The sequence below is a fragment of the Chinchilla lanigera genome, unplaced genomic scaffold (assembly GCF_000276665.1).
Source record: "Chinchilla lanigera isolate Chin_1 unplaced genomic scaffold, ChiLan1.0 scaffold00011, whole genome shotgun sequence".
Lineage (NCBI taxonomy): Eukaryota > Metazoa > Chordata > Mammalia > Rodentia > Chinchillidae > Chinchilla > Chinchilla lanigera.
The window spans coordinates 31149982-31174485 of NW_004955412.1; the positions used below are offsets into that span (position 1 = coordinate 31149982).

At 36.9% G+C, this 24504-nt stretch overlaps 1 protein-coding gene across 1 annotated transcript in view; it reads right to left on the reverse strand.

Annotated features, from left to right (window-relative positions):
- Positions 1 to 24504, reverse strand: part of Zbtb44 (zinc finger and BTB domain containing 44) — a gene marked incomplete at its 5' end in the record, with an annotated part of 58607 nt that overhangs the window by 3362 nt on the left and 30741 nt on the right. The window contains 5 exon segments of the mRNA XM_013511098.1: positions 157 to 457; positions 1667 to 1830; positions 4254 to 4338; positions 17198 to 18271; positions 19227 to 19299. Of these exon segments, the coding sequence (XP_013366552.1) occupies positions 157 to 457; positions 1667 to 1830; positions 4254 to 4338; positions 17198 to 18215 (1568 nt within the window).

Below are 24504 nucleotides of genomic sequence, written 5' to 3' on the forward strand. Positions count from 1 at the left end.
ATTAGATCAAGAGATCATAGAACGGACACTGGGAATTTAAAATGAATATAATGATTAGCTGACAACCTGATAAAATAACGCAGCAGGCTGCCTTGAAAGCAGGAAAAGAGAGTTCAGAAAGCAGTTTTCCTGTTGGGTTTTTGTTGTGCACCTCACCTGCTCTGGAAGTAGTTTGCTAGCTCTGATGCTTCATGGTTCAGACTCCTCAGGTGCACGATTAAATTTCCAGAGTTGGTGAACATGGCGCCACATGTTTTGCACTCGTAAATCCGAGGCTTGCGGATAATGTGCCGGGAAACCCTCATATGGTGTTTATATTCCCCGAAGGAAGTGAAAGTGGCACTACATATCTGGCACCGGAAACAGCGTTTACCTTCATGCTTTAGGCGATGCATCTTTAGCGAATAAGCCCTGGTGAACTTTTTCCCGCAGCGGTCACACTGAAACGGTTTAATTCCTATAAAATATAGTAAAAGAAAATAACATGAAAACAATAAACTAAAAGGCCATAACCCTCAAAAATTTCTGAACTATATAGCTGTGTTGCAATAATTTAAAAAGACAAAAACTATCACCAAAAAGTATTCTATTTTGATACATCAGAGAAGGCAGGTACTATGTAAAAATTACTAGTACTTAAAAAGTTAAGGGAGGATGGAGAGGAGACAAACTAGGTAATAGGTGATGAGACTGTTTCTGAATATTCTAAATCATCTACTTTATAGACTTCATAATACTTTTTAACTGCAGTATGTAGACAGAACCAAAATTCTCACATAACAACATTTACAATTTCATTTCAATTTTGTTCATCTTGAGAAAAAAATGAGAAGAAAAACAGGAAAATTGTAACAGCTTTATGTAATGATCATGACACAGTTATCATTTGATGAATTGGCTCTTTCAGTACATAATACTGATGGAAATTAATAAATGAATTACAAAGTACATTAACAGTTTTCTTAAAACATCACAGTTTAGGGAAATCGAATTAAAAATATGTAAAACACAATCTGTATACTTAATATCACAGGAAACATGTTAGGGCAGAGACCATGAAACCTGACTAGGAAGGGGAAGAATGAATACAAGAATGGTCACCTTTATGTGACCACTGAACTTAAGTTATACTAAAATCTCATCTACACATTTATCCAAAATCTAACACTAAAAATAAAAAAAACTACAAAGCTGATTAATCAAAGCACAGAGAAATTTAGGATGACGTAAGATAATAGTAAAATATTAAATCTTTTAAAGCACTTTTTATTTGGAAATAATTTCAAACTGACGGAAAAGTTAAAAGAATGATACAAACAACAACCATTATGTTTTTAATACCACTTACTTTACCATTTGTGTTTCTGTCTTATATACATATACAAATGCCCCTGATATACACCTTTTAGTTTATGTATTATACATTGCATATTGCCTGCAAGTTTTAATCAGAATATAGTACTCAATACTGGTGGTAAATGCATTACAAATATTTTTTCTGATACTGCACCATTTCAGCAACAGACCTAAGCTAATCTATTTTCATTTGACTTCCCAGAATTTTTTTTCCCTTTCTCCTAATTACATGCTTTTTATTTCAACTGAGGCTCCAAAATAAAATGTTTGAGACTGCTCACTTATGCAACAGCAGAGAAGATGATATTACCTGAGTGGATGAGCATGTGCTGTTTTAGGTTTTGAATACGGGTGAATCGCACCCCACAGGTTGGACACTGAAAAGGTCTGTCTGGACCATTTGGACTTGGTCGTTCTGTACTGCTGGTAGAAGGAGCAATGTAGAGTTGGTAGGGATACTGAACATTTTCCAGTCTAAAAAAATAAATCAAAAAAGGCAACCAGGCTCTGACTTTAAAGTTGAATAAACATTTCTGCAGGTCAATTTTAAATGAAGAAAAGAAAAAAACACTGCAAGACTTTTTAAAACAGTTTTACCATTAAGTCATTCTTCATCTCCCTAATTCCTTCCTTCCTGCTACGCTTTAATTTAGGCCTGCATCAATACACACCCAAATTAATAGTTCTTTCTCTTCAACTCCACACCCTTCTAATCCACCTTTCTCACTGAATCATAATTATTTTTTATGGTTAAATCAGCCTCCCTCATTAAAGTCCTCAAAGCATTAGTCTTCTGAATGAAATCTTGACCCCTCTTTAAGTCACACCAGACTCCTCACATCTGAACTCAACCTTCAACAGCCTCATTTCTTGTCATACTCCCAACCACATATCCTATATCAAATAATCCCTCCAAAGTACCAGAATCTCTCTCAATATCATACTTTTGCACATTTAACTTTCTCAACTATCCTACTTTCTTTTTGCTATATAATTTCCACTCATTTTAGAAAATGTAGCAAAGCCAGGCATAGTGGCGCATGCCTGTAATCCCTGTACTCAGGAGGCAAGGATGACTGCTGCAAGTTTGAGGCCAGCCTGGGCTACATAGTGAGTTCGAGGCCATGAACTATATAGGAACTGAACTACATAGGAAGACCTTGTCTCAGGGAAAAAAAAATGTAGCTAAGTTGTCACATCCTGCTTCTGGAAGACTTGATTTATCAGTGGCTCAGGTAGGTACTCCCTGATGTACAGTAGTCAAACACTCTGCAATCACTCACAATGACTTGCTTACTACTTGTCTATCTTCAACCTCTCTCCTAAAATTGATCAAGTTCCTTCAGGAAAAAGGGTATGCATTTCACCTGTATACCCTCATCATGCACACAGTATTTAAGAAAGAGTAGATGACTTGATTAGCATTTGAAACTAAGAAATCTAGGCACATTTCTGCTTATGATTTTACTAACTCCCAAGTAATTCTGGTCCATAATCTGTTCAAACAGGGCAGCTAACTCCAGGTTAGCTATTCATAACTAACCTTGCTGAGTGAAACTCTTCAATTCAAGTTTTATCAAGTATAGTTTTTAAGATTGTCCTACAGTCTGTATGAGTAGTTCATTTGTGAAGCCAATAATCAATGATGAGAAAGAATCTATTATCAAGCAAATAATCAGAAAGTCAAAGTAGGACAACATAAATAGTAATTGAATGCTGGGGTAGGTTGGTGATCAGGGAAGGCCTCCATGAGAACTGTGACCAAGACAGTATCTGAAGGTTAAGAGGAAGCCAATAATGTGAATGAAAGTCAGGGAGAACACATTTCAGGTAAAGGCCATGAAGTAGTAGCAGGAACAAATACAAATATTTCAAGAACTGAAAGAATGTCAATGTGACTAGAATGTAGTATGCAAGGGGAAGAATGATCTGATGGGAGTTAGGCAAAAGTTCTATCATGTAGTGTCATAGTACAGAGTCTAGTTTTTAAGTATGAATAGACAATATTAACTATCTATAGCTTAAAATAGTGAAAATCCAACTTAGAAAAATGACGATTCTGGCTATTATATGAAGAATGGACTTGAGTAATGAGAATAAAATCAAGGGCTACTTTGAAGGTCACTGCAGTAGTCAAAGCAAAAGATGCTGACAAACTAGGGTGGTTATAGTACAGACAATGGAAAGGGAGACCGAGTGGGGGCTGGGGATATAATATTCTGGGGGCAGACTTGATAAGGCTTGTTTAAGGATTACATTTAGGGAAAGGAAAAGTATAGAGTGCTGAAAAGAAGAATGAGTAACTCTCAGAGACTGCACTAAAAAAATTGAAAGATGTAATGGGAAAAAGACTGGAGGAACAGGACTCAGAGGGCAAGTCAGAATTCTGTCTTGGCCTTAAGTGTGAAAGGCCTCTTATCCATCCACGTGGAAATATCAAGCAGAAAGGGTTGAGTGAAGACAATGACTTGGGAACCATGGGTATCAGGACTCGGTGATTTTTTTTTTTTTTTTTGAGACAGGGTCATGCTATGTAGTTCAGGTAGGCCTTAAACTTGTAGTGATTCTTGCCTCCGTTTCCTGAGTGCTGGAGCTACAGCCACCACACCAAAGAAGACTATATATATATATATATATATATATATATATATATATAATTTTGGTCTTTTTCAGACAGGGTTTCACTATGCAGTAGTTCAGGATGGCCTTAAACTCACAGTGATCTTCCTGCCTCTGCCTCCTGAGGGCTGTGATTATAGGCGTGTGCCATGGTGCCTAGTATGCTACTTCATTACTTTGAAAAGTATACTGAAGTGCAGAGGTCTCAGTTCTAAGATAAAATACTTGAATTTAGAGTTGTAAGCACAGCCTTAAAAAGAAAACTACACAGTACTAACCGATCATCGTCATCCGCATGAGCATTAGTGCTAGAAGTGCTCTGAAGTGTAGGCAACCCCTCGGTAACACCTTCATCTACTGAGCCTGTGAGGAGAATGAAGAGGACAGCTGTTAGTGCTTTTGTGCAAAAAAGCCAAGATATTAACTGCAAGTCATATATCTAAGCCTCTAACCTCTTTTGAGTATTCATGTTCTGAATTATTAATCAAAAATAGTGTTCTGCATTTTCTTTGTAGTTAAATTGTTTACATGATTTGAAAAGAAATCACATGCAAGATGAGCTTTATATTACTATTTAAATTCTTTTAGAAATATTTAATAGAAGTTTCAGAAAACAAGTAGAGTAATTCAAATGCAAACTACCACCAGTTAAGGAAGCACCAACAAATTTTATTTTTTAAAACCTGCTTTACTGGGATATACAACTTCTTATACAACTTTTACATAAAATAGAAAACACACAAAGTGAACACCACTCCGGCAACCTTGACACAAGTCATGGCTAAATTCCAGAAGTACCCATTCACCCTTCCCTGACCATAAACCTGTCCTCTTTCAAGAACCTGCTAAGGTTATCATCCTTCTCCCAGCCTTGTTTCCTTTAAACACACTATTATCTTGAATACATGCACCTGTAAGCTACAGGTTAGTGCTTGCTGCAACACAGCAGTGGAGTATCCAGGACAGCTTTCCCACTATGTTCAGTGGCAGAGTCAAGCAGCTGTAGTTTCAATAGAGGCCAGTTAAGTCTAAATTATTACCTGGACTTTAAAGGAAAGTCTTCCAACCCTTATTAATATAGCTCAGAGTTTTATGGTTATTGTAAACTTCATATAAATTGAATCACAACGTGTATTTTTGTGATTTGCTTCTTTCCTTCAACATTGTGAACTCATTCATGTTACAGGTAACTGAAGCTTATTTTAACTGTTGTAGAATATTAGTAATTTATTCGTTTTACTCCTGACAGACAATTTCAGGCTCTTATAAACACTACTGCGAATATTCTTGTACCATTAACAATGTACATGTGCATGCTTTTCTCTATATTATAAATTTAGGAACAGAATTGCTAGGTCACAGATTACATGTTATCTTCACCTTTATTAGAAAACACTAACCTGACTGTACCAAATGTACATCACCACCAGCAATGTGCAAGAGTTGTGTTGCTGTACAAGTGTACCAACACTTGGTATTGTTGTATTTTATCAACATGCATTAAATATTTCATTGTGTTTGAAGATTTGTTCTTTCCAGAACTGGGGATTCAACTCAGAGGCTCTTTATCAATGAGTGACGTAACTAGGTCTATTTTTTGAGACAGTGTCTCACCACACTGCCAGGCAGGGCTTGAACTTGTGATCTTCCTGCCTCAGCTTCCTAAATGCTGGGATTACAGGTGTGCACCACCATACCTGGCAGTGTCTGAGTTTATTTCACGTACCTATTGAGCCTCCTCTTTTGTGAAATGCCTTGTCAAGTCCTGTTATTATTTCCCTTTGCATTCTAAGAATTCTTTTCATAGTCAGATACAGGTCCTTCGTTAGTAATATGCTGTAAGTATCTTTCCCCTTTCATGGCTTGTCCTTTTATGGTTTCTTTTGATGACCAAAGATTTAAATTTTAATCTTTTTCATTTATGGTTAGAGCTTTTCAGTCTTGCTTTAAAACAATCTTTCCCTATCTCAAACTTTTATGATTTTTTTCATCGTCCTTGAGATTAATTCACATGGAGTTGATTTTGTGACTAAACACACTTACTGAAGTCTCTTTTCCTTTCTTCTGCAGTTCCATTTGTCATGTATCAAGTATACGTAAGTGCACGGGTCTGTTCCTAGGTTCTCTTCTGTCCTTGCATTAATGTCAATCTTTAGTTATGGTAGCCTTCTAATAATTCTTTATCTCAAGTACAGCCGGTCCTCACATCTTGTCAGTGTGATTCCTAACATTCTGGCTATCCTTGGCCTTTTGCATTTCTATACACGTATTAGACTCAGTCTGTTGAATACAAATCTTAATAATCATTCTTTTTCACCTCCTTTGTTAGTTCAGAAATTACACAATGTTTTCCTATACTTTTTTACTGGCTACCTTAGACACAATCTTAACTTATTAAAGTCTAGAGATAATAAAAACATTTATTTTTTCCCGGATAATACAAGGATTTTGGCAGCTTTAACTCCAGTTTCCTATATCCATCCTGCAACTTAAAAACATTGTCTGATATTTTACTTTTTCATTCTGACTAGGTCCTACAAGACATTATCACTTTTATATAAGCAACATTTCTTATGTTTGTTCACAAATTTTTCTTCCTCTGCTCTTCATTTGTTCCTGCATATAAGACATTCCATTTGTGCTTTTACTTTTGCCCGAAGCCCCATCTTAAGCATTTTCTGTAGTGATGATTTGCTGATGAATTGTTTCTGTTTGAAAATGTATTTATTTCACTTTCATTGTTTTTTATTTTTTGAGACAGGGTCTTGTTATATTCTAGGTTGCTCTTGAACTCACTATGCAGCCCAGGTTGGCCTCAAACACACAGCGATCCTCCTAGTTCAGCCTCGTGAGTGCTGAGATTACAGGCATGGGCCATCATGCCAGCTCATTTTCATTCTCGAAAGAGATTTTCACTATGTGTAGAAATCTACACTGGTAGTTCTTTTCTTTCAGTACACTTAGGATGTTATTCTATTGGTTTCAGATGCTCAAACGTCAAATATTCTTTTGAAGGTAACCTCATTTTTTGGTTGATTTTCTGACTTTTTCCTATGGTGTGTGCTTCTTTTTTATTGTTTTGTTTGAGATTTGCAGGTCTCTAGTAGACTGGTGCCTTTCATTAATTTCTGAAAATCCCCAGCCATTCTCTTTACTCCTTTTAGGACCACTATTAAAATGACATTTGTATCTTCCATACCTTTTCTCCGATTTGTGTAGTCTCCTATAGTGTCTCTCTTTGCAGCATTCAAATAAGTTCTTCTAATTTATCTCTGGTTCCCAATTCTCTCTTCTGCTAAGTCCAATCTGCTGATAAAATGTTCACTGAGATTTTAATTTTGATTATTTTTTTCTTTTCTACAAGAATTTCCCCCCAACAAATTGACTGTGCTATTTTTTCAATTTATTGTTCTCTGTAGTTATTGTTCATTTATTTTGCTATACAAAGTAAGCATGTTTGTTTTATGTGTCTGATAACTATGCTAATTGTTTTTGAGTATATGTACTTGTATTGAGTATTTGTAATTGGTAACTGAGTATTTGTTTTTTAATTTCCCGTTAGTGGTTCTCCCTCTGCCTTTTACCCCTGTGTATCTTGGTGGCTTCTGATAGCAATCTCTGCCCTTCAAGATCATTTATAGTGGATTGATTTGCTGAGGTTGAGATGAAAATGCTTTCTTCCAGTGAAGCTCTGTTTGGTTCTGCTAGGCTACTGGGGAGCAGGACCTAACCCAAATGCACTGTCTGAGATCCCCTGACCCACTCACTGGATGTACAGCCAGTACGCAAATGTGCAAGGGAGCAGTTGGTGACCACAACTTCTCAGGGAAGCAGTTCCTTTCCTTTTCTCTCTTCCAGTTGACCCACTGCCAAGGCATCTTTTTTATAGGCCCCAGGAGTTTGAAAGATGGGGAGCAGGTTTGGTTCTAGTAATACAGTCCTTCAAAGACTCTAATTTAAGGTCAGGAGTGGTGGCTCATGCCTGTAACCCTAGCACTTGGGAGGCTGAGGCAGGAGGATTGTTGTGAGTTCGAGACCAGCCTGGGCTACAAAGTGAGCTCAAGGCCAGCCTGAACTGCACAGCAAGACCCTGTCTCAAAAAAGACCAAAAAAAAAAAAAAAAAGACTCAATGTGTTGTGCAACTTCTCTAAGACTTTATAATTTTTACTTGCTCCGTCTGGACTTTGACTTTCATTTCCCTCACTCTTTGTTCCGATGAACCAGTATCTATGTGTGGTTCACAAATGCCTTCAAGGCAAAACTGGTAATGCAGACTTACCTCCCGGGGCTAAGCCCCGAGTACTTTAAGGTGACTTCTTAAAATCTAGAATTTGTTGCCTATAGTGGGACAGTAAGTTCAAAGAATCTAACTTCATCAGGTATGAACTCTGCCAAATTCTTTACTATATGCAATATGCATTTAGGGCAACTATGTTACCCTAAATGAACAAATCTGAGCATCTAAATGGTCCCTTTCCTTAACAGAAAATAAGATTTGGGTTAGAATTTTTTTTTTTTTTTTTTGTCTTTTTGAGACAGGGTCTTGCTATGCAGTTCGGGTTAGCCTTAAACTCACTTTGTAGCCCAGGCTGGCCTCGAACTCACAACAATCCGCCTGCCTCAGCCTCCCGAGTGCTGGGATTACAGGCATGTGCCACCACACCGGGCTGGGTTAGAATATTTTAATGAAAGTTACAATGTACTAACTGCAACAGTTTGTAGAATACTATACACATGTAAGCATTTAAGAAATGTCTGCTAACATATACAGGATGAAATTTCCTCGTGATGAAAATTTAGAATCCAGTACTTCAGTTTTCCCTTTTGGAACACTTGAATTCACTGATATTATTAGGAAATTAGTACATTTTCCACGTAAGTTTCCCAAAAACTCAAATCTCTTAAAGCATCCAAAATTACTTAATTATTTGTGCTGGAAAATTTGTGAGTTAAATTTTACCTTAACTTTTAAAATAAAGGAAGAGCGTAATTTATTTTTTGTCTCGATGATTTATGACAACCATCAAGGACACTAGTTATTATACGATGTTCTAATACAATTAAAACTCAGAGGGCTGGGGATTTAGCTCAGCAGCAAAGCGCCTGCCTGGCAAGTGGCAAGGTTGTAAGTTCGATTCCTCGTACCAGAAGAAAAACAAACAAAAACAAAAAAACCCCAAAACTCAGAGGGTTTTGAAAATGGACAGGATGAGGTGCTTTTATTCTCATTCTCAACTGTACCACATGCCACCCACTGGTGTGTATTTTGCATTTCCGTGCATGCCTTTTCCTTTCCTCCATTATCAAATCATGTTTGCTCCCTGTATCTATTTATCCAACTTATCCTTGATCTTTTTGATTTGCTTTTAATCCACATGTAGGAAAGAGATAATGCTGCATTGTGCTGAAGACAGAACTGCTCACTTGTCATTTTCTCTCCATTTTCATTTTTCTCCATACAGAAAAAAAAAAAGGGATGGAACACTGAACACTAACAGTTCAATCTGTTTCAGAATAAAAACTGGAAAAAAATCTCAATATTTGGACTTGGTCACCATGGACACAAAAACCTACAGCATTCTGAATTTATTCAGAGTACAGCACATAGTAAAGCATATAAGGCTTGCAGAAAACCAAAAAGCCAAACAAGCAAAACAAAACACCTGGAGATGTCACAGGGGCAGACAGGAGATCTAACTGGCCTTTCCTTCTTATCAGCAGGCAGGGTACATTCTACAAAGGAGTGGAATCTTGGTGAGCTAGAAATAAAAACCACTATTTTTAACTGATTCTAGAATTGTCAAAGGTGTTTTTTTTTTTTTTTAAAAAAAAGCTGGTCAAAAACTAAAATAGAGCACAAAGTACATCTAAATACAAATAAAACCCACCTTAACATGTTAAAGTATCATCTACAACATGGCAATGAGCTCCCTAGTTCAAAGCAGAGTGCATATATAAAGTAGAACAAAATTACTCTTTTCATTCATGGCTACTAAGTGTTCCAGAAGCTAAAATAAACTACTTCAAGATAAATTAGATCTGGGGTGATAAGAACGCTATCAACTTAGATTGTGGGATGGTCGCACATCTCTGTGAACTGTAAACTTCAAAGAAGTGAATTTTGTCACTTCAACAAAAAACACTTAGTGAAGATTTTTTCAAGTTTGATTTCACACCCCTGAGAAATGCTTGCTTAGTGTCTTACACCGAGAATCAGGAGATTTTCTACTGTGGCCCCTGATCAATCAGAACTGGCCTTCAGCGAAGCTCGAGAAACACAAAAATACAAAGCATTCTTTCCATAGACTTGTGTGGCTTTCATGGGTTATCTCAATCCAAAACTGCACCTCTTCCAGGTCAAATACCTACTTTTCATATTTTTTCTTACTGTAAGACTAACCTGTACATTTATCCTTCTACTCACACAATCTTACCAAGGACAACGTGCAACCACCAGCGGGACATTTTCACATGAAAAAGATTGTTCATTTGAGATACATCAACACTGTACCAACACTAGAATGGTAAGTTCAAGGGGTGCTTCTGTGGACACTTCCACGGTACAGTCTTCTCTGTGAATGACAGAATTTTGCTAAAGTTGTAAGGGTTAAGACATGTACAGAAGTCAAATACTCAAGAAGTCAAATACTCAAGAAGTCAAATACTCCTTAGGTACTTCCTAATGAGCTCTGAGTTTGTTCTGATTATTATTTATTTTTCAGGGTAGACTAAGGATTTTTCATGTCGTTTTGCTGTAAATGGTGGGGAAAAATTACTCGATGCTGTATTTCTGATAGGGAAATTCCAACTTATTTCTTTAGCAAAGAACCACGTATTACAATCATATTCCTGTTAAAGAAATCCATAAGCTGTATCTGATTCATATACTCCACTGTCCTTATCAAAAACTTCCAGAAAAATGAGAAACAATTCTAAAACTATAATTATCAAAGCCCTTAAAAAAATCCATGAACTTCCACAGCCTAAACTACTGCCAAGAGACTTGATGATAATGAATCTTCTGTAGGGGGCTGGGTATTTAGCTCAGGGTACAGCGCCTGCGTGGCAAGCACAAGGTCATGAGTTTGATTCCCGGTACTGGAAAGAAAAAAAAAAAAAAAAAAAAAATCTTTTGTAGGACCCACAAGTGAATTCCTTATGAGTAATAATATGCTGTCTTTTGTTGGGCGTGGTGGCACATATGTGTAATTCCAGCATTCGGGAGTCTGATACAGAAGGATCACTGCATGTTTGAGGCTAACCTGGTTGCACAGTAAGTTCAAGGCCAGCCTGAACTACATCGTGAGATCTGGCCTCAACAAAACAAATATAACAGATTGCCTTTTATAATTGGGAATTCTACTGTAAATGTGAAGATTCCTATCTTTTCATAAGCTGACATAATTGAATACTTCAAGAAATTCACAATGCCTTAAACTTTAGCACAAACAGGTAAGCACTGGATTTTAAAAACATTCACCTGAGCATCTTCTGAATGGTTTAAAATGCAGTTTTGGTTTTCTGGAAGACACCAGCGTAAACTTGCCCTTGTGCGTAAGGGCAAAGAAAGGAAAACTTACCAAGAATAGCCTCCAAGGTGCTGGTCTTTCGCTTCACTGTTCCCAACTTACAAGTCATACATCACATCCTCCTCACTGGTGTACATCCACTTGATAGGGAGAACTTAACCTAAGGATTCTGAGAGATTCTCCAGAGGAACTAACTTAAAAAATGGACACCTTCTACTCAAGATGATGAAACCAGATGCAATTTCTGATTTCTCAGTACTCCTTTCTGTCCCTTTGCTCTACTAATTCTATTAGTTATGATCTTTCAGCACCATCCTGTTTTTGACTGCTTAAGATTTCCTTTTGTCAATGAATGAAAAGCAACAATCACATTTTTTCCCAATCCACAGCTACTGCTCTGAATTTAACATACTGCTGGATCTATTATCTCCCATCTGACAAAAATTTAATATATGTTCCTTAAACACTTCAGAAAGTGGAATCCCTTTTACAGGACTTTTTGGTATTCAAGTTTCCTTTACAACATTAACCATCAAAATGCTTCTAGTCACTATAGTTGTTAGCAAGGCAGATCCAATCAAAGACTTGTTAATGAGTCTATATCAGATTAGACCTCTTCAGAGACACTTCAGCTTGTTATGCAGGACTTGTTTACACTCAAGGAATCTGTCCCTTTTAAAGAACACAAAACTGGCTCACTTTTGCAATACATTTGGAACACGCCTACTTATGTGGACATCAGGTTACACCTGCCTCCTGCACATTAACTCACCGTGTGTGCTTGAGGCACTTGTTACTGATTTTCAGAAACTACCAACTCAAATTGTTTAATTACATGTGTGTTTCTGGTGGTTTTTGGCTTTTTAGTGTATTTTATTATTTGTGGTACTGAGGATTTAACTCTGGGCCTTTGAACTGAGTGATACATCTCCAGCCCCTTTGTACTTAATTATGAGGCAGTGTCTTGTTAGTCACACAGGCTGGGTCCAAACTTGTGATCCTCTCGCGTTAGGCTCTCAAGAGTGCTGGATTATAGGTGTGTGCCACCACTGCTGGCTAATGTTTAATTTATAAATTAGACACAGTAACAGTAATTAATAAAACAGAACATTTTAAACAACAGGTGGTGAAGTTACATATGTGATGTCTATTAAATCTCTCTCAAAAAGGATTACTTGGGGCTGGGGATTTAGCTCAGCGGCACAGCACCTGCTTGGCAAGCGCAAGGTCGTGAGTTTGATCCCTGGTATGGGTGGCGGCGGGAATACTCAAACACCAGCACTGTGATACAATGATGGTCTATCTGATGATCAAGATGGCTACAGACTCAGAGGCTTATGTACCCTAAGTATGTTATTGCTGGGGTTTTTTTTGGTACTGGGAATCCAACTCAGGACCTTCCAATTGCCAGGGAGGCGCTGTGCCACTGAGCTATATCCCCAGCCCTAGCTGAGATACGTTGAACAAGGAATGATTCATATCTCAGGCTTTGTGGGGAGGGGTGGTGCAAGAGTTCATCATGCTACTCACAATGGGATGAAATTTAAAACTTACAAACTGCTCATTTCTGGAATTTTCTATTTAATATTTTTGGAACAGGTTAAGAGAGGATAACTGAACTCATAGAAAGTGAAAACATGGGTTAAGGAAGGAGTACTGTATCCTTATCCTTTATGGCTATGGAAAATGCAACCTGCTCGAAGTCCTAGTCTACTAAGTGGTAGAAATTAGTAACAGAATCTAGGTTTGAGTTCATGGTCTGAACTTTTAATCATGGTATATTGCTTTTATATATAATCAATGTTGTAGTTCTACTCTTACTCTAGCGGCCCAACCTCAACAAGTTTATCCAGTCACCTCTACTAATAAGAAAATTGTGAAATTATTTTTTAATACCTTAACCACCATATTGTTCCTTTTTATTATTTTGTGGCTGGGGAATGAATCCAGGGCCTCAAATATTCCAGGTAAGCACTCTATTACAGGACTACACCCCTAGCCCCAGTGACTTTTTTATTTTGGTCTCCTGAGACAAGGTCTCACTATGTAGCCCAGGCTGACCTGAAACACACAGTGATCCTCCTGCCTCAGCTTCCCAAGTACTGGGATTGCAGGCATGTGCCACCGTGCCCAGCTGACTTTACTTTTCACAGGAGCAATTTTTAGAGTACAGAATTTTTTGCTAGCACAATAAACTGCAGTTTATCTAGATTTATTATTTGCCTTTGATGTATGCAGATAACTAATTACTTCAAGATAAACAACAAAATCATAACATGAAGTTCTCTCACCATTTGTTTTCTTAAACTGTACCAAAAATTGATAACCCCCTTTTTTGAGTTACACAACCCAATTTATACTCAGTTTTTGTTTTTGTTTTTTTTTGAGACAGGGTCTCGCTATGCAGTTCAAGTTGGCCCTGAGCTCACTTTGTAGCCCAGGCTGGCCTCAAACTAGCAATGAACCTCTTGCCTCAGCCTCCTCAGGGCTGGGATTACAGGCGTGCGCCATCATGCCCATCTATAGTGTTCTTTTCTCTTTTAAATTTACTGTATTTCTCTCTCTCACTTGTTGAAGTGGAAGGTGCTGAATTTTATAATCTTCTGCTGGACATCTGGTAAAAAAAGGAACTTAAAATGACGAAAAATTTAATGAATCATTTTCATGAATTAATATGTAAAATTATTAAGTACTATGAAATACAGAACAAAAAGCATATATCTTTCTTTTCTCTATCACACATTTTACTGCCTACAAACCCTAGGAATTTACTTTCTTTTCTGTATGTTTTTTACTGAATAAAATTTGAATTAACATAGCTTTGTCCAGTCATTAGTACATTTGCTATAAAGGCAAAGATTATTTGATTACATGGTATTCAGGTCCATGCTATTCCTATGTGTATTTTAATAGACCCTAAAATTATAATAATATATAAGTAATAAGTCTTACTTATGTAACTGGAAGGTTTAGTCTACTTATGTTCACAACTTCTCTAAATAATTTAGTAAGAGCATAAAAGCAAGATGCAAACCAGTTAGATATTACTTGAGTGATTTCCTATGTTTAGTTAACATTATATTTAGTTAGATTAATATTTGGGTTTCTAAATTCTCAGATAAATGATTAAAATAGTAATTATTAAAGCCAGGACCACATAACAAGACCAAGTTTTTCTCAAAATTAAAGGTTCTGATAAACAAAAACTTGCTTGTATCAACAAAGCTATGATCTCTTGCCATTAAACATTTTATTATGTGTTCATTCAAATTCATCAAAAATATCTTTTCAAATTTAGAAATATCTACTTTAGTGAGTGCTGTGAGTGAAATTGTCTCCCCGCAAAAAAGGCTACCTATGAATGAGATTCTGTTTATAAAGGGGGTCTTTGTTCATGTAATCAAGTTAAGAAGAAGTAACACAGGATTAGGGTGGCACTATATTCAATGACTGATGTCTTTATGAGGAGAAAGACTTGGAGACAAAGATGTACAAGAAAGTTTATGTGAAGATGGAAGTAGAAACTACAGTACAATGGAATTACAATTCTGGAATGTCAAAGAAGCCTAGTAACTACTAGGGTTGGAAAAGGCAAGGAACGAATATTCTTTCCTATAAAACTTCCAAAGCAAGAAAGCACTGCTGATGCCTTGATTTTGGACTTATGGTCTCTCCTGGGCTGTGAGAAAAAATATTTTTACTGTTTTCAACTACTTGGCTGTGCTTTGTTGCAGCAACCCTGGGAAACTTATAGAGGGAGTCAAAAAACATCCACAAAAAAGCAGGTTTGTTTTTGCTTTCTGGAGACAGGATCTTGCTGTGTAGTTTAGGCTGGCCTTAAATTTGCGGCAATCCTTTTGCCTCAGCCTCCCAATTCCTGGGATTACAGGTGTGCACCACCGAACCCAGCAAAAAATAGTTATTTTTTGGTTTTTCAATGTTTTGGACAGAGTTTTGTTATTATTTCACTCATTACTGGCTTTTCTGTTACAAGTGCTTACTATAGGTATTTTTCAAGGATCAGTCCTTTGGTTTTGGCTGTTCTACATTTTCATACTGACACTGAATTTGCCACAGGTAATCTCAAATTTATCCATCATGCCTTCTCAATTGCTTTGCAGCATGACACTGCTTGGTTATCGCTTAGGTATAATTTACACAGACCTGACCTTGCTTAAGCCTGGGTCCCTATTTCCTCCCACTGATTTTCATATTGCAGTTACTGCATTTAGTAGAGGCTAAAATATCATCCATTAAAAGATTACTATTATATTTTTTGTTCCATTAAAGAACAAAACAACTGCAAATGATTACCAAATATAAGACTCAACTGGACTCAAAATGTTACAAAAAAAATGTGATAATCAATGAATGTAACAAAGGTATCACTGTTTCACTCTGAATACTTTGATTCCTCCCATTCCCTCAACATACACATTCAGTATTATTAAGTACTGATTCTTCCTTTACAAAGTCTAGCAGTATCTATTTTCTTAAGTGTACCCAACCTTCAGCTGTAAACTGGACATGCCTGGTTGGCCTAGGCTGCACTTAGTGAAGAAGAACTGTCTTGGGCTGCACATATAATACAGTTAATGTATTTAAATCACAAAATTCCACTGTTTATTTATTTATTTATTTATTTAATTTATTTTGTCTTTTTGAGACAAGGTCTCACTATGCAGTTCAGGCTGGTCTTGAACTCATGTTGTAGCCCAGGCTGGCCTTGAACTCAAAATGATCCTCCTGCCTCAGCCTCCTGAGTGCTGGGATTACAGGTTTGGACCCCCATGTCTGGCAAAATTCCATTATTTAAAAATTTTTTTTCATTATAACGGGAATGTCTAACACATGGGCTGCAAGTTGGCTATGCCTAGCTGGTGTAACTGGTTTCTGAGCCTGCCTCTGCATAGCTGTATCTCTTATGTATCAATTCTAAGCTCATTTTCTTAACATATCTATGTTTTATTTTTACTCCTTAAGCTTCAATGTAATCATTTATTTACATATTTGTTTTCCCAATTAAGACTATTTACTTTTCTATTGTAGGAACTCTTGTCTTTTCCTTTCTTTCTTTTTTTCTTTCTTTCCTTTTTTTTTTTTTTGAGATAGGGTCTTGCCATGCAGTCCAGGCTGGCCTTGACTTACTATGTAGTCCAGGCTGGCCTTGAATTTGTGGCAATCCTACTGCCTCAGCTTCGAGTGCTGGGATTATGGGCATGCATTACTGTTTTTTGTTTTTGAGACAGGGTCTCACTATATAGCCCAGGGTGGTCTTGATCTTGTAGCAATTTTCCTGTCTCAACCTCCCAAGTGCTGGGATTAGAGGTGTGCCCCACCATGCCTCAGTGTCTTTATGTATCATCAAAGTTTGGAATATGGTAAGATTTCAATAAATATTTTAATATAGAGTAAAACACTAACTGGAGTTTTAAAAACTTTTCTTTTGCACTGAAATTAATTTACAAGTTGTATCGCTCCTTTGTCCTGTCATATATTGCTCAGCCGTCCCCCCAATGGGTACGTTGTAAAAGAAATTGTAGTACTAATATTATCTTTAAAAATCCAGTTATGTTTTACTCTTCTTTATATTTCCTATAAAACTATGAACAATTTAAAAAAATCTAGTAAGAACTTAAAAATGTCAGAATTGACCACAGCACCATGAAAAACACAGAAGGCAGCATTGTACCTATAGAGGAAGACTGTGGACTAATCAGAAGGTCCTCTTGGACTTGTTCACTTCCTGGTACTGTCTGCTGATCGCTCAGTGAACTCTGAGATGCGCTGACAGGCTGGGACACTTCCTCATGGGCCTCCTCATCACTTAACCTTTCTACTTTGACTCGGATATCTTCTTCGTTACCCAGAGGCAAGGCAGCTTTTGTGCTCTCACAAGTCACGCAATCAGTCACTCTTCTACCTGTCTCAGACGGACCAGGTAATTCTAAAGTCCGAGTGTTTTCTGCCTGCTTAGCTTTCTCAGGCTGAATCCTTCGATCAATTCCAAAAGGAAAAGTCCAAGGAAAAGCTAAAGAAGAGTCCACTGGTTGATTTCTATTTTCTGTGTAGGGAGCTGAAGAATTCAATACCTGCGGTGAGCTTGTTTGTGTGCTACACTTTACAGGACTCTCAGGAGACATAACGATGTAGCTTTTGCGCTTTCTCCGGGATTCTCGGCAGACAGGAATGGTTCTTTCCACCACACTGCACTCTGAAGACACTGGAGAAATGCTTCCATCTCGAGAAGTAAAATTGCAGTTAGAATTATTTTCTTGTCCAGCATCTAGACTCTTTTCTGGCTGGTTATTGGGTGTATTCCATAAAATACTTGATTTCATGAACTCTGAGCAGGTGCTAGCAACACTAAACATTTGCATATAGCTGGCCGCAGCTAGAACATCAATGATATTTTCTGTGTTAATTGACAGAGTGGCTGTGTAAGCATATTCTAAAAGAGGTATAAAGCCAGTCACGGTCACATGATGCAGATCCAACACACTCTTGTTTTCATCCTCTGCTTGGCCTACAAGTTTGGTGCGAAAGAAATCACTGCAAGCTGCTAGTACCACTTTATGTGCCCGGAAGATTTTATCCTGGACACGAATAGTGATATCACAGAAATGTCCATCATTTCGCAGCATATTTAGTTTTCCAAGCATTTCCTGACTGTGGGAAGAGGAGCTATGAGTAAAAGTTTTCACACCCATCTTTTCCTTCCTCTTCTTCAGACGCTCTTCAAGGATGTAAATGAATCAGAAATGTCCTTTAAAAAATACATAAAATAAAGCGTTAAATAATGGTTGGTAGTTCAAATAGACAATTTACATAGTTTTCATGAGCCCACCATGCCAAATAAAAAGGCTAAAAGATGGTAGCGAGAAAGAAACTTCAGATATGGACTGTACTAAAATATATTATTCCAACTATTCAGGATTTACAGTGAAATCTGTAAACTACTGTTTTAATCAGCTTGAGAGTTTTAAACAACAGTTTGTAAATAATGATGTGCTTGCTACATGCCCAACATGTACCATTTTAAATGCTTTACATTTGACTGTCAAGCTATCTCTGCCAGAAGGTACATTATTACTTCTATTTCTAAACGTGATCATGTAGTAGGTAATGCCAGTTCAAACATTAAACAATTCATTATATAATAATTCCTTTGAGTGTTCTACTCAGGTACATACATATATAAGGAAAAGAAAAGAAATGGGGGGAAAGGAAAAGAAATCCCCAGATTTAAAAAAAAAGTCACTGATATGTTAAAAGGAAGACAAAACCATTAATCTGGGACTGTGCCTTGTTTGATATCATGATAAAAGGCATAAATCCTGTGTGAAGACAGAAGGCCACTGAAATAATCTTTTTGGCCATAATCAATGGAAACATTCAAATATAAGCCTGCTTTAGGATCATTACTCTTTTTCATGGATTGAATTGTTGCCTAATTCTAGAATGGAAAATAAAGCAAATTAAGATCACTAACTCAAAGCAAAACCCTGCTCCCCATGTTCTTCCTGAAGACAATCACAAGACTACGCAGCTAGGATTAGTCTAAGCAGACCACCATTTAATGTATTTGATAATCTTTTTCTCATAGGAATGAGAAGAGGAAAAGGAAGAAAATGGGAGGGCTATATGAAGTATTTCGTTCATTTGCTGTATTCCAGGAAATTGGCTTCTGCTTTTAAAGCTTGGCCATCAAAGGTGCTTACTTTGATTGGGATCATGTGGTTCAGGGAGGAAACATGCCTTCAGAGCAAGTGACAGTCATAATCCAGGGACCATCTGCATGAACAAAGGTATAAATGCAAGAAATTAAACAACATATTTGGAAAGTGTGCAACAGGGTGTTAAAATGAAACTACTTCAATCTTGGTTATTTAGAAGCCCCAAACAATAGATACTGCACTACATTTCCAAGTGAGGTATGAGGCTACCAATGCAAGGAGGGACTGGAAAACTTTTTCAACGTGAGTTCCATGTACTTTCAATGATCACAGAGTTGAAGATTAGAAAAGGAGTTCTGCTGAGATGAACCAATGTGTTATGAGTTCTATCCCACTCCCTCCTAGTCTTACTGCAAAAGAAAGATGTAGAAGCATGTTTTTCCTTTATTTCAGGCCTATGAAAAAACGTGTCACACTTAAAAAAACTCTAAAGGTCATGAGTCTGTTTAAAACACTGGCCAAGACCAGAAAATATGCTATCTTCCAACAGTACATAGATGTGGCTGAGAGTATAGACTCTGCAGCCAGAATACTAGGTTTGCATCTTGGTTCTGTCATTTATAGCTGTGTGAATTTAAGCAAGTTACTAAACTTTCTATACTGTAATTCCTTCAGTAAAACAGGTGTTACAAAACCTATGATACAGAGTTCTAAGGCTTTGATGATGTAGACCATGCTAAATGTTTTGAACAGTAAGTAACTGTCAACATAATCAATGGTAGCTTCTGTCTCTCCTAATCCTGGCAGGGCCAGAAATCACAGTTAGTACACGGAGATGAGGAATAAAAGTGTGAGAAGACAGATAAAGGAAGCAAATCAAACCCTATGCTTCTATTGCAGGCCTTAGGTGGGAAAGGAAGAACATTTTAAACTCTGAATCAAGTTTATGAGTTCTTGAAAACATTTTTATTTCTTGAAAAGTGATCAGAGAAGTTACTAAGTACTGTCCTTGAGGGAGCTGGTCACAGACCAAAGCTTTCAGTATAAACTTAAACAAAGCTGGGCATGGTGGCACACACCTGTGATTAAAGCACTTAGGAAGTCTGAGGCAGGAGGATCACTTCAAGTTTGAGGCCAGCCTGAGCTACATAGTGAGTTCAAGGCCAATCTGAACTATATAGTGAGGCCCTGTCTCAAAAATATTAAATGAACAGTGGGAGATAAAACCAAAATGGGTTATAAGTACCTCCTCTGAATCACTCTTTTTAAATTTATTTTTATTAGTACACAGTTACAGAATGTTTACACATATAAGGTCTAATACAGCTGGAGGTATGGGATGAGAGGAAGATGGAAGTTAGCCTGGGAAAAGCCTTCTATGCCATGTATTTATTGCATGCATATCCCAAGTGCATAGTGAAACTCTGATATACTCCATAATAAAAAAAAATAAATACACAAACACATTTTGGAAATAGTGCAATATCATTCACTGAGGAAAAACTTGGAAAAAAGGGATGAAATTACAATATTTGAAAAAAAATCTAAATAACATGGAAAGTTCAGAAGCCAGGAAATAACCTAAAATTTCTGAATTTGATAATGCTATTTTAAAATATCTCACTTCTCTCCATGTGTATAGATGACTTTGTGTACATACTTAATCTGAGTATGTTTAAAATTGTTAAGATTTAATTATAATTTAGAATTTGTGTAGCTTTCACAAGTAATAAAAATGTGTTAGTGCTAGGTGAGGTAGCCTATGCCTATAATCCCAGAACTTGGCAGACTGAGTTAAGAGGATCACCATGAGTTTGAGACCAGTGTGGGCTACATGGCAAGACCCTATCCCAAAATAACAAAACAAAATATTAGTATTAACAAGTTAAAATGCAAATGCCGGGTGTAGAGGTGCACGCCTGTAATCCAGCACTTGGGAGGCTGAGGGAGAAGGATTATTGCCAAGTTTGACACCAGCCCGGACTACAAAGTGAGCTCAAGGCCAGCCTGAACTGCACAGCAAAACCCTGTCTCAAAAAGACAAAAAGACAAAAAAAGAAAAAAAAGAAAAAAAGAATGCAAACTATTCAGTAATAATAGGTTCCTTCCCACCTTTTAATTTCAAATAACTAATGCAATAATAATATATATACATGCTTATGAAAATGGCAGTGACGATTTTGTTCCAGATGGCCTGAAAACTATGATTTTGTTTCAGCCTAAAAAGTTTTTGACAACCACAATACATTGCTTAGTTGACAGAATTATTTATAGTAGACTGGCCCTCAATTTGATCCCCAGCATACAAAAACAAAACAAGACAAAATTAAAGAGATCAAAATTCAGAATGTCTTACTATATTTCTTATCTATACAGTGTATGGTTTGAATGCATCTATTTTGTTATAAAGGTCAGCTGGTTAAAAAGTATCAGGGGACTTGAGATTCAAACGAAATAGCTTAGTACTGTACATATATAAAGTAAGGCAGCTGACCAGGTTTTAATTATGCTAAAACTGAACTAAGATCACCTTATTTGCACCCTATGTTTTGATTAAACCCAATCAAAGACAGAAAAGGTTAAGGAGAGGGATGAAATTGGTTTAAAATGCCTCTAAGAAGAATATTCGGGTGGGAATATCTAGGTGGCTTACGTACCAGACGTGGTAGCAGGGGCTTTAGGTTTACTATCTCATGGGGGTTGGTGGTGGTGGTGATTAGATAATACTCTAATTTTACAGATGAGAAAACAGGCTCAGATAAATTCCTTTGTTTGAGGCCACTGATATCTATGCCCCTATAAGTACTTTGGCAGAACTTAGGGTCTTCCCACTGCGTCGTATCTCCAGCCCTATTTTTAAAATGTTAAAACAAGGTCTTGCTAAGATGCTCTGGCTGAGCTCAAATATGTACTCTCCTGCCTTAGTTTCCCAGAGTGCTATGATTTTAGGGTGTGCCACCACACTCAGTTTAAAAGACCTAGGATCTTATACAATAGCCAGATAGCCATGAAGGACTAATAGAGTCATATCTGCATTCTAAAAATATTCTGGTGGCAACAGAGAAGGTAGGTTTCGGGGTAATTGTTATAATACTACAAGTGCATGATAAACTGAAGCCAAAGTAAATCAGCGGCAATGAGGATACAGAAAGTAAAACATTTCTTTTAATGATCCAGGAGGAAAAACACCTGGGCATGATTTTGTTTTAAGGATGGGGTAGGGGAGAACTACAAGAATGTAACTCAAGGGCTGACTTTGGTGTTTTCACTGGAAACACAGAGAGTAAAAGGAACAACTGATTTCAACAGGGGTTAACAGTGGTGGAAAAAATTATTTTTGTTTGGGACATATCGAGTGTTGAATACCTCTGGTAAGAATATCCACGTTTGGATTTACATGTGACATTTCTCAATCTGGTTTGGGGTTTAAGGAAGAAGTTAGAGCATGACCTAAACACTAGATTTTATATAAGTCATTGTTAAATTTCATTCTACTAAATTTATTACAGCTGAAGACATATAAAAACTGTATAGGAAAAAGGAGCAGAATGGCAAGCTGAGAGAAGCTTCAAGTAGGCAGAGCAAAAAGAATCCATGAAAACATTTTATGGTATCTGAATTTATCTTTTAACCTTATCTAGTATTAAACACACATTACAATAAAACAACAGGCAGTAAAATATGTAAAAGGATAAATATGTGTCTAAAAACTTAACGGAGCCATAATAAAACTTAAGGCAACCTGAAGAGGCCTGCACTGGCAAAAAATGAGACAATAAACTAAAATATATGAGATATGTTTAAATTCATAAGTTAATATGACACTAGAAACAAACTAATTTATTAACTTTAAAAGATGCTACCAGGCCGGGTATGGTGGTGCCTATAATCCCAGCACTCAGGAGGCTGAGGCAGGAGGACTGCTGCAAGTTTGAGGCTAGCCTGGACTACAAAGTGAATTCAAGACCAGCCTGAACTGCATAGTAAAACCTTGTCTCAAAAAGACCCAAAAAGAGAGATATTACTGAACTAAATAATTATTTTGAAAACTGGCTTTAAAAAGGGAGAATAAACCATATATCCTGCCTTTTCAATACAAATAGCATTTCTGAGTTATATGACCCTGTTAAGACCCTGTTTCATGGTAAAATTTTTAGGAAAAGCATAGAGATGTAGCTCTGTGGCAGAGTATTTGCTCACATGCACAAGGTCCTGAGTTCAATCTCCATACCACCAAAAAAAAAAAAAAAAAGGATAATCCAATAGTTTAAAAATACTTTTATATGAACTCAGATTTATTTTTTTACCCATTAGTTTCAAATAAGATATAATGATTGGGTTATAAAGTCTTTTGGGGGGTGTTAAATAGAATATGAAGACTTCTGAATTTCCTGTCCCATCAAAAGTAACCACAGCCCCTTAGAGAAATGGCTAATTCTAAATATGTGGCAGTGAATGTCCCACCTAAAGAGATAGTGAGGAACCTACACTGTTGATGGGAATGTAAACTATGGATATCAGTATGAATATTCCTCAAAACACTAAAACTAGAAGTCCTATTTATACAGGAACCAGAAGGTAGATTTTTCTGCAGATGGGAAAGGGGGAGAGGTAAGGGAGATCAGAGAGAGGGAGGAGGTAAGGGAGAGTAGGTGAAGGAAATGAAAATGATCAAGATAGGTTATGTTCATCAATTCCCCACAATGAACATCATCATTATGTACTGTAATCATATACCAATAAAAGAATAAATACTTTGGTTAATATAGAAGAGTTATAAGAACATCATTTTGTGACCCTCCTCATCCTTCATGAAAAAGGCACTGCTCATCAATGAACAGAATGACAAGAAATGGTAAAAAAGACTACACAAGGGCTGGGGATATAGCTCAGTGGCATAAGCGCCTGCCTGGCAAACGCAAGGTCATGAGTTTGATCCCTGGTACCGCAAAAAAAAAAAAAAAAAAAAGTACACAAAATCTGATCAAGTCCTCTAGATTCAACTGGCAATTCACAGGAAATAGGTAACAGGAACATGTTAAGCTACCACAATGGGATGCAAAAAGGAAACTCTAGATTATGAGAAACTCCATAGGACAAAAGATTTTTTTCAACTAACAGAAAGGGGAAACTAAAATGGAGAATTTATACATTGAAAGATGTTTAAAAGATTTCATAACACCCCCCAAAAGACTTTATAACCCAACATTATATCTTATTTGAAACTAATGGGTAAAAAAATAAATCTGAGTTCATATAAAAGTATTTTTAAACTATTGGATTATCCTTTTTTTTTTTGGTGGTATGGAGATTGAACTCAGGA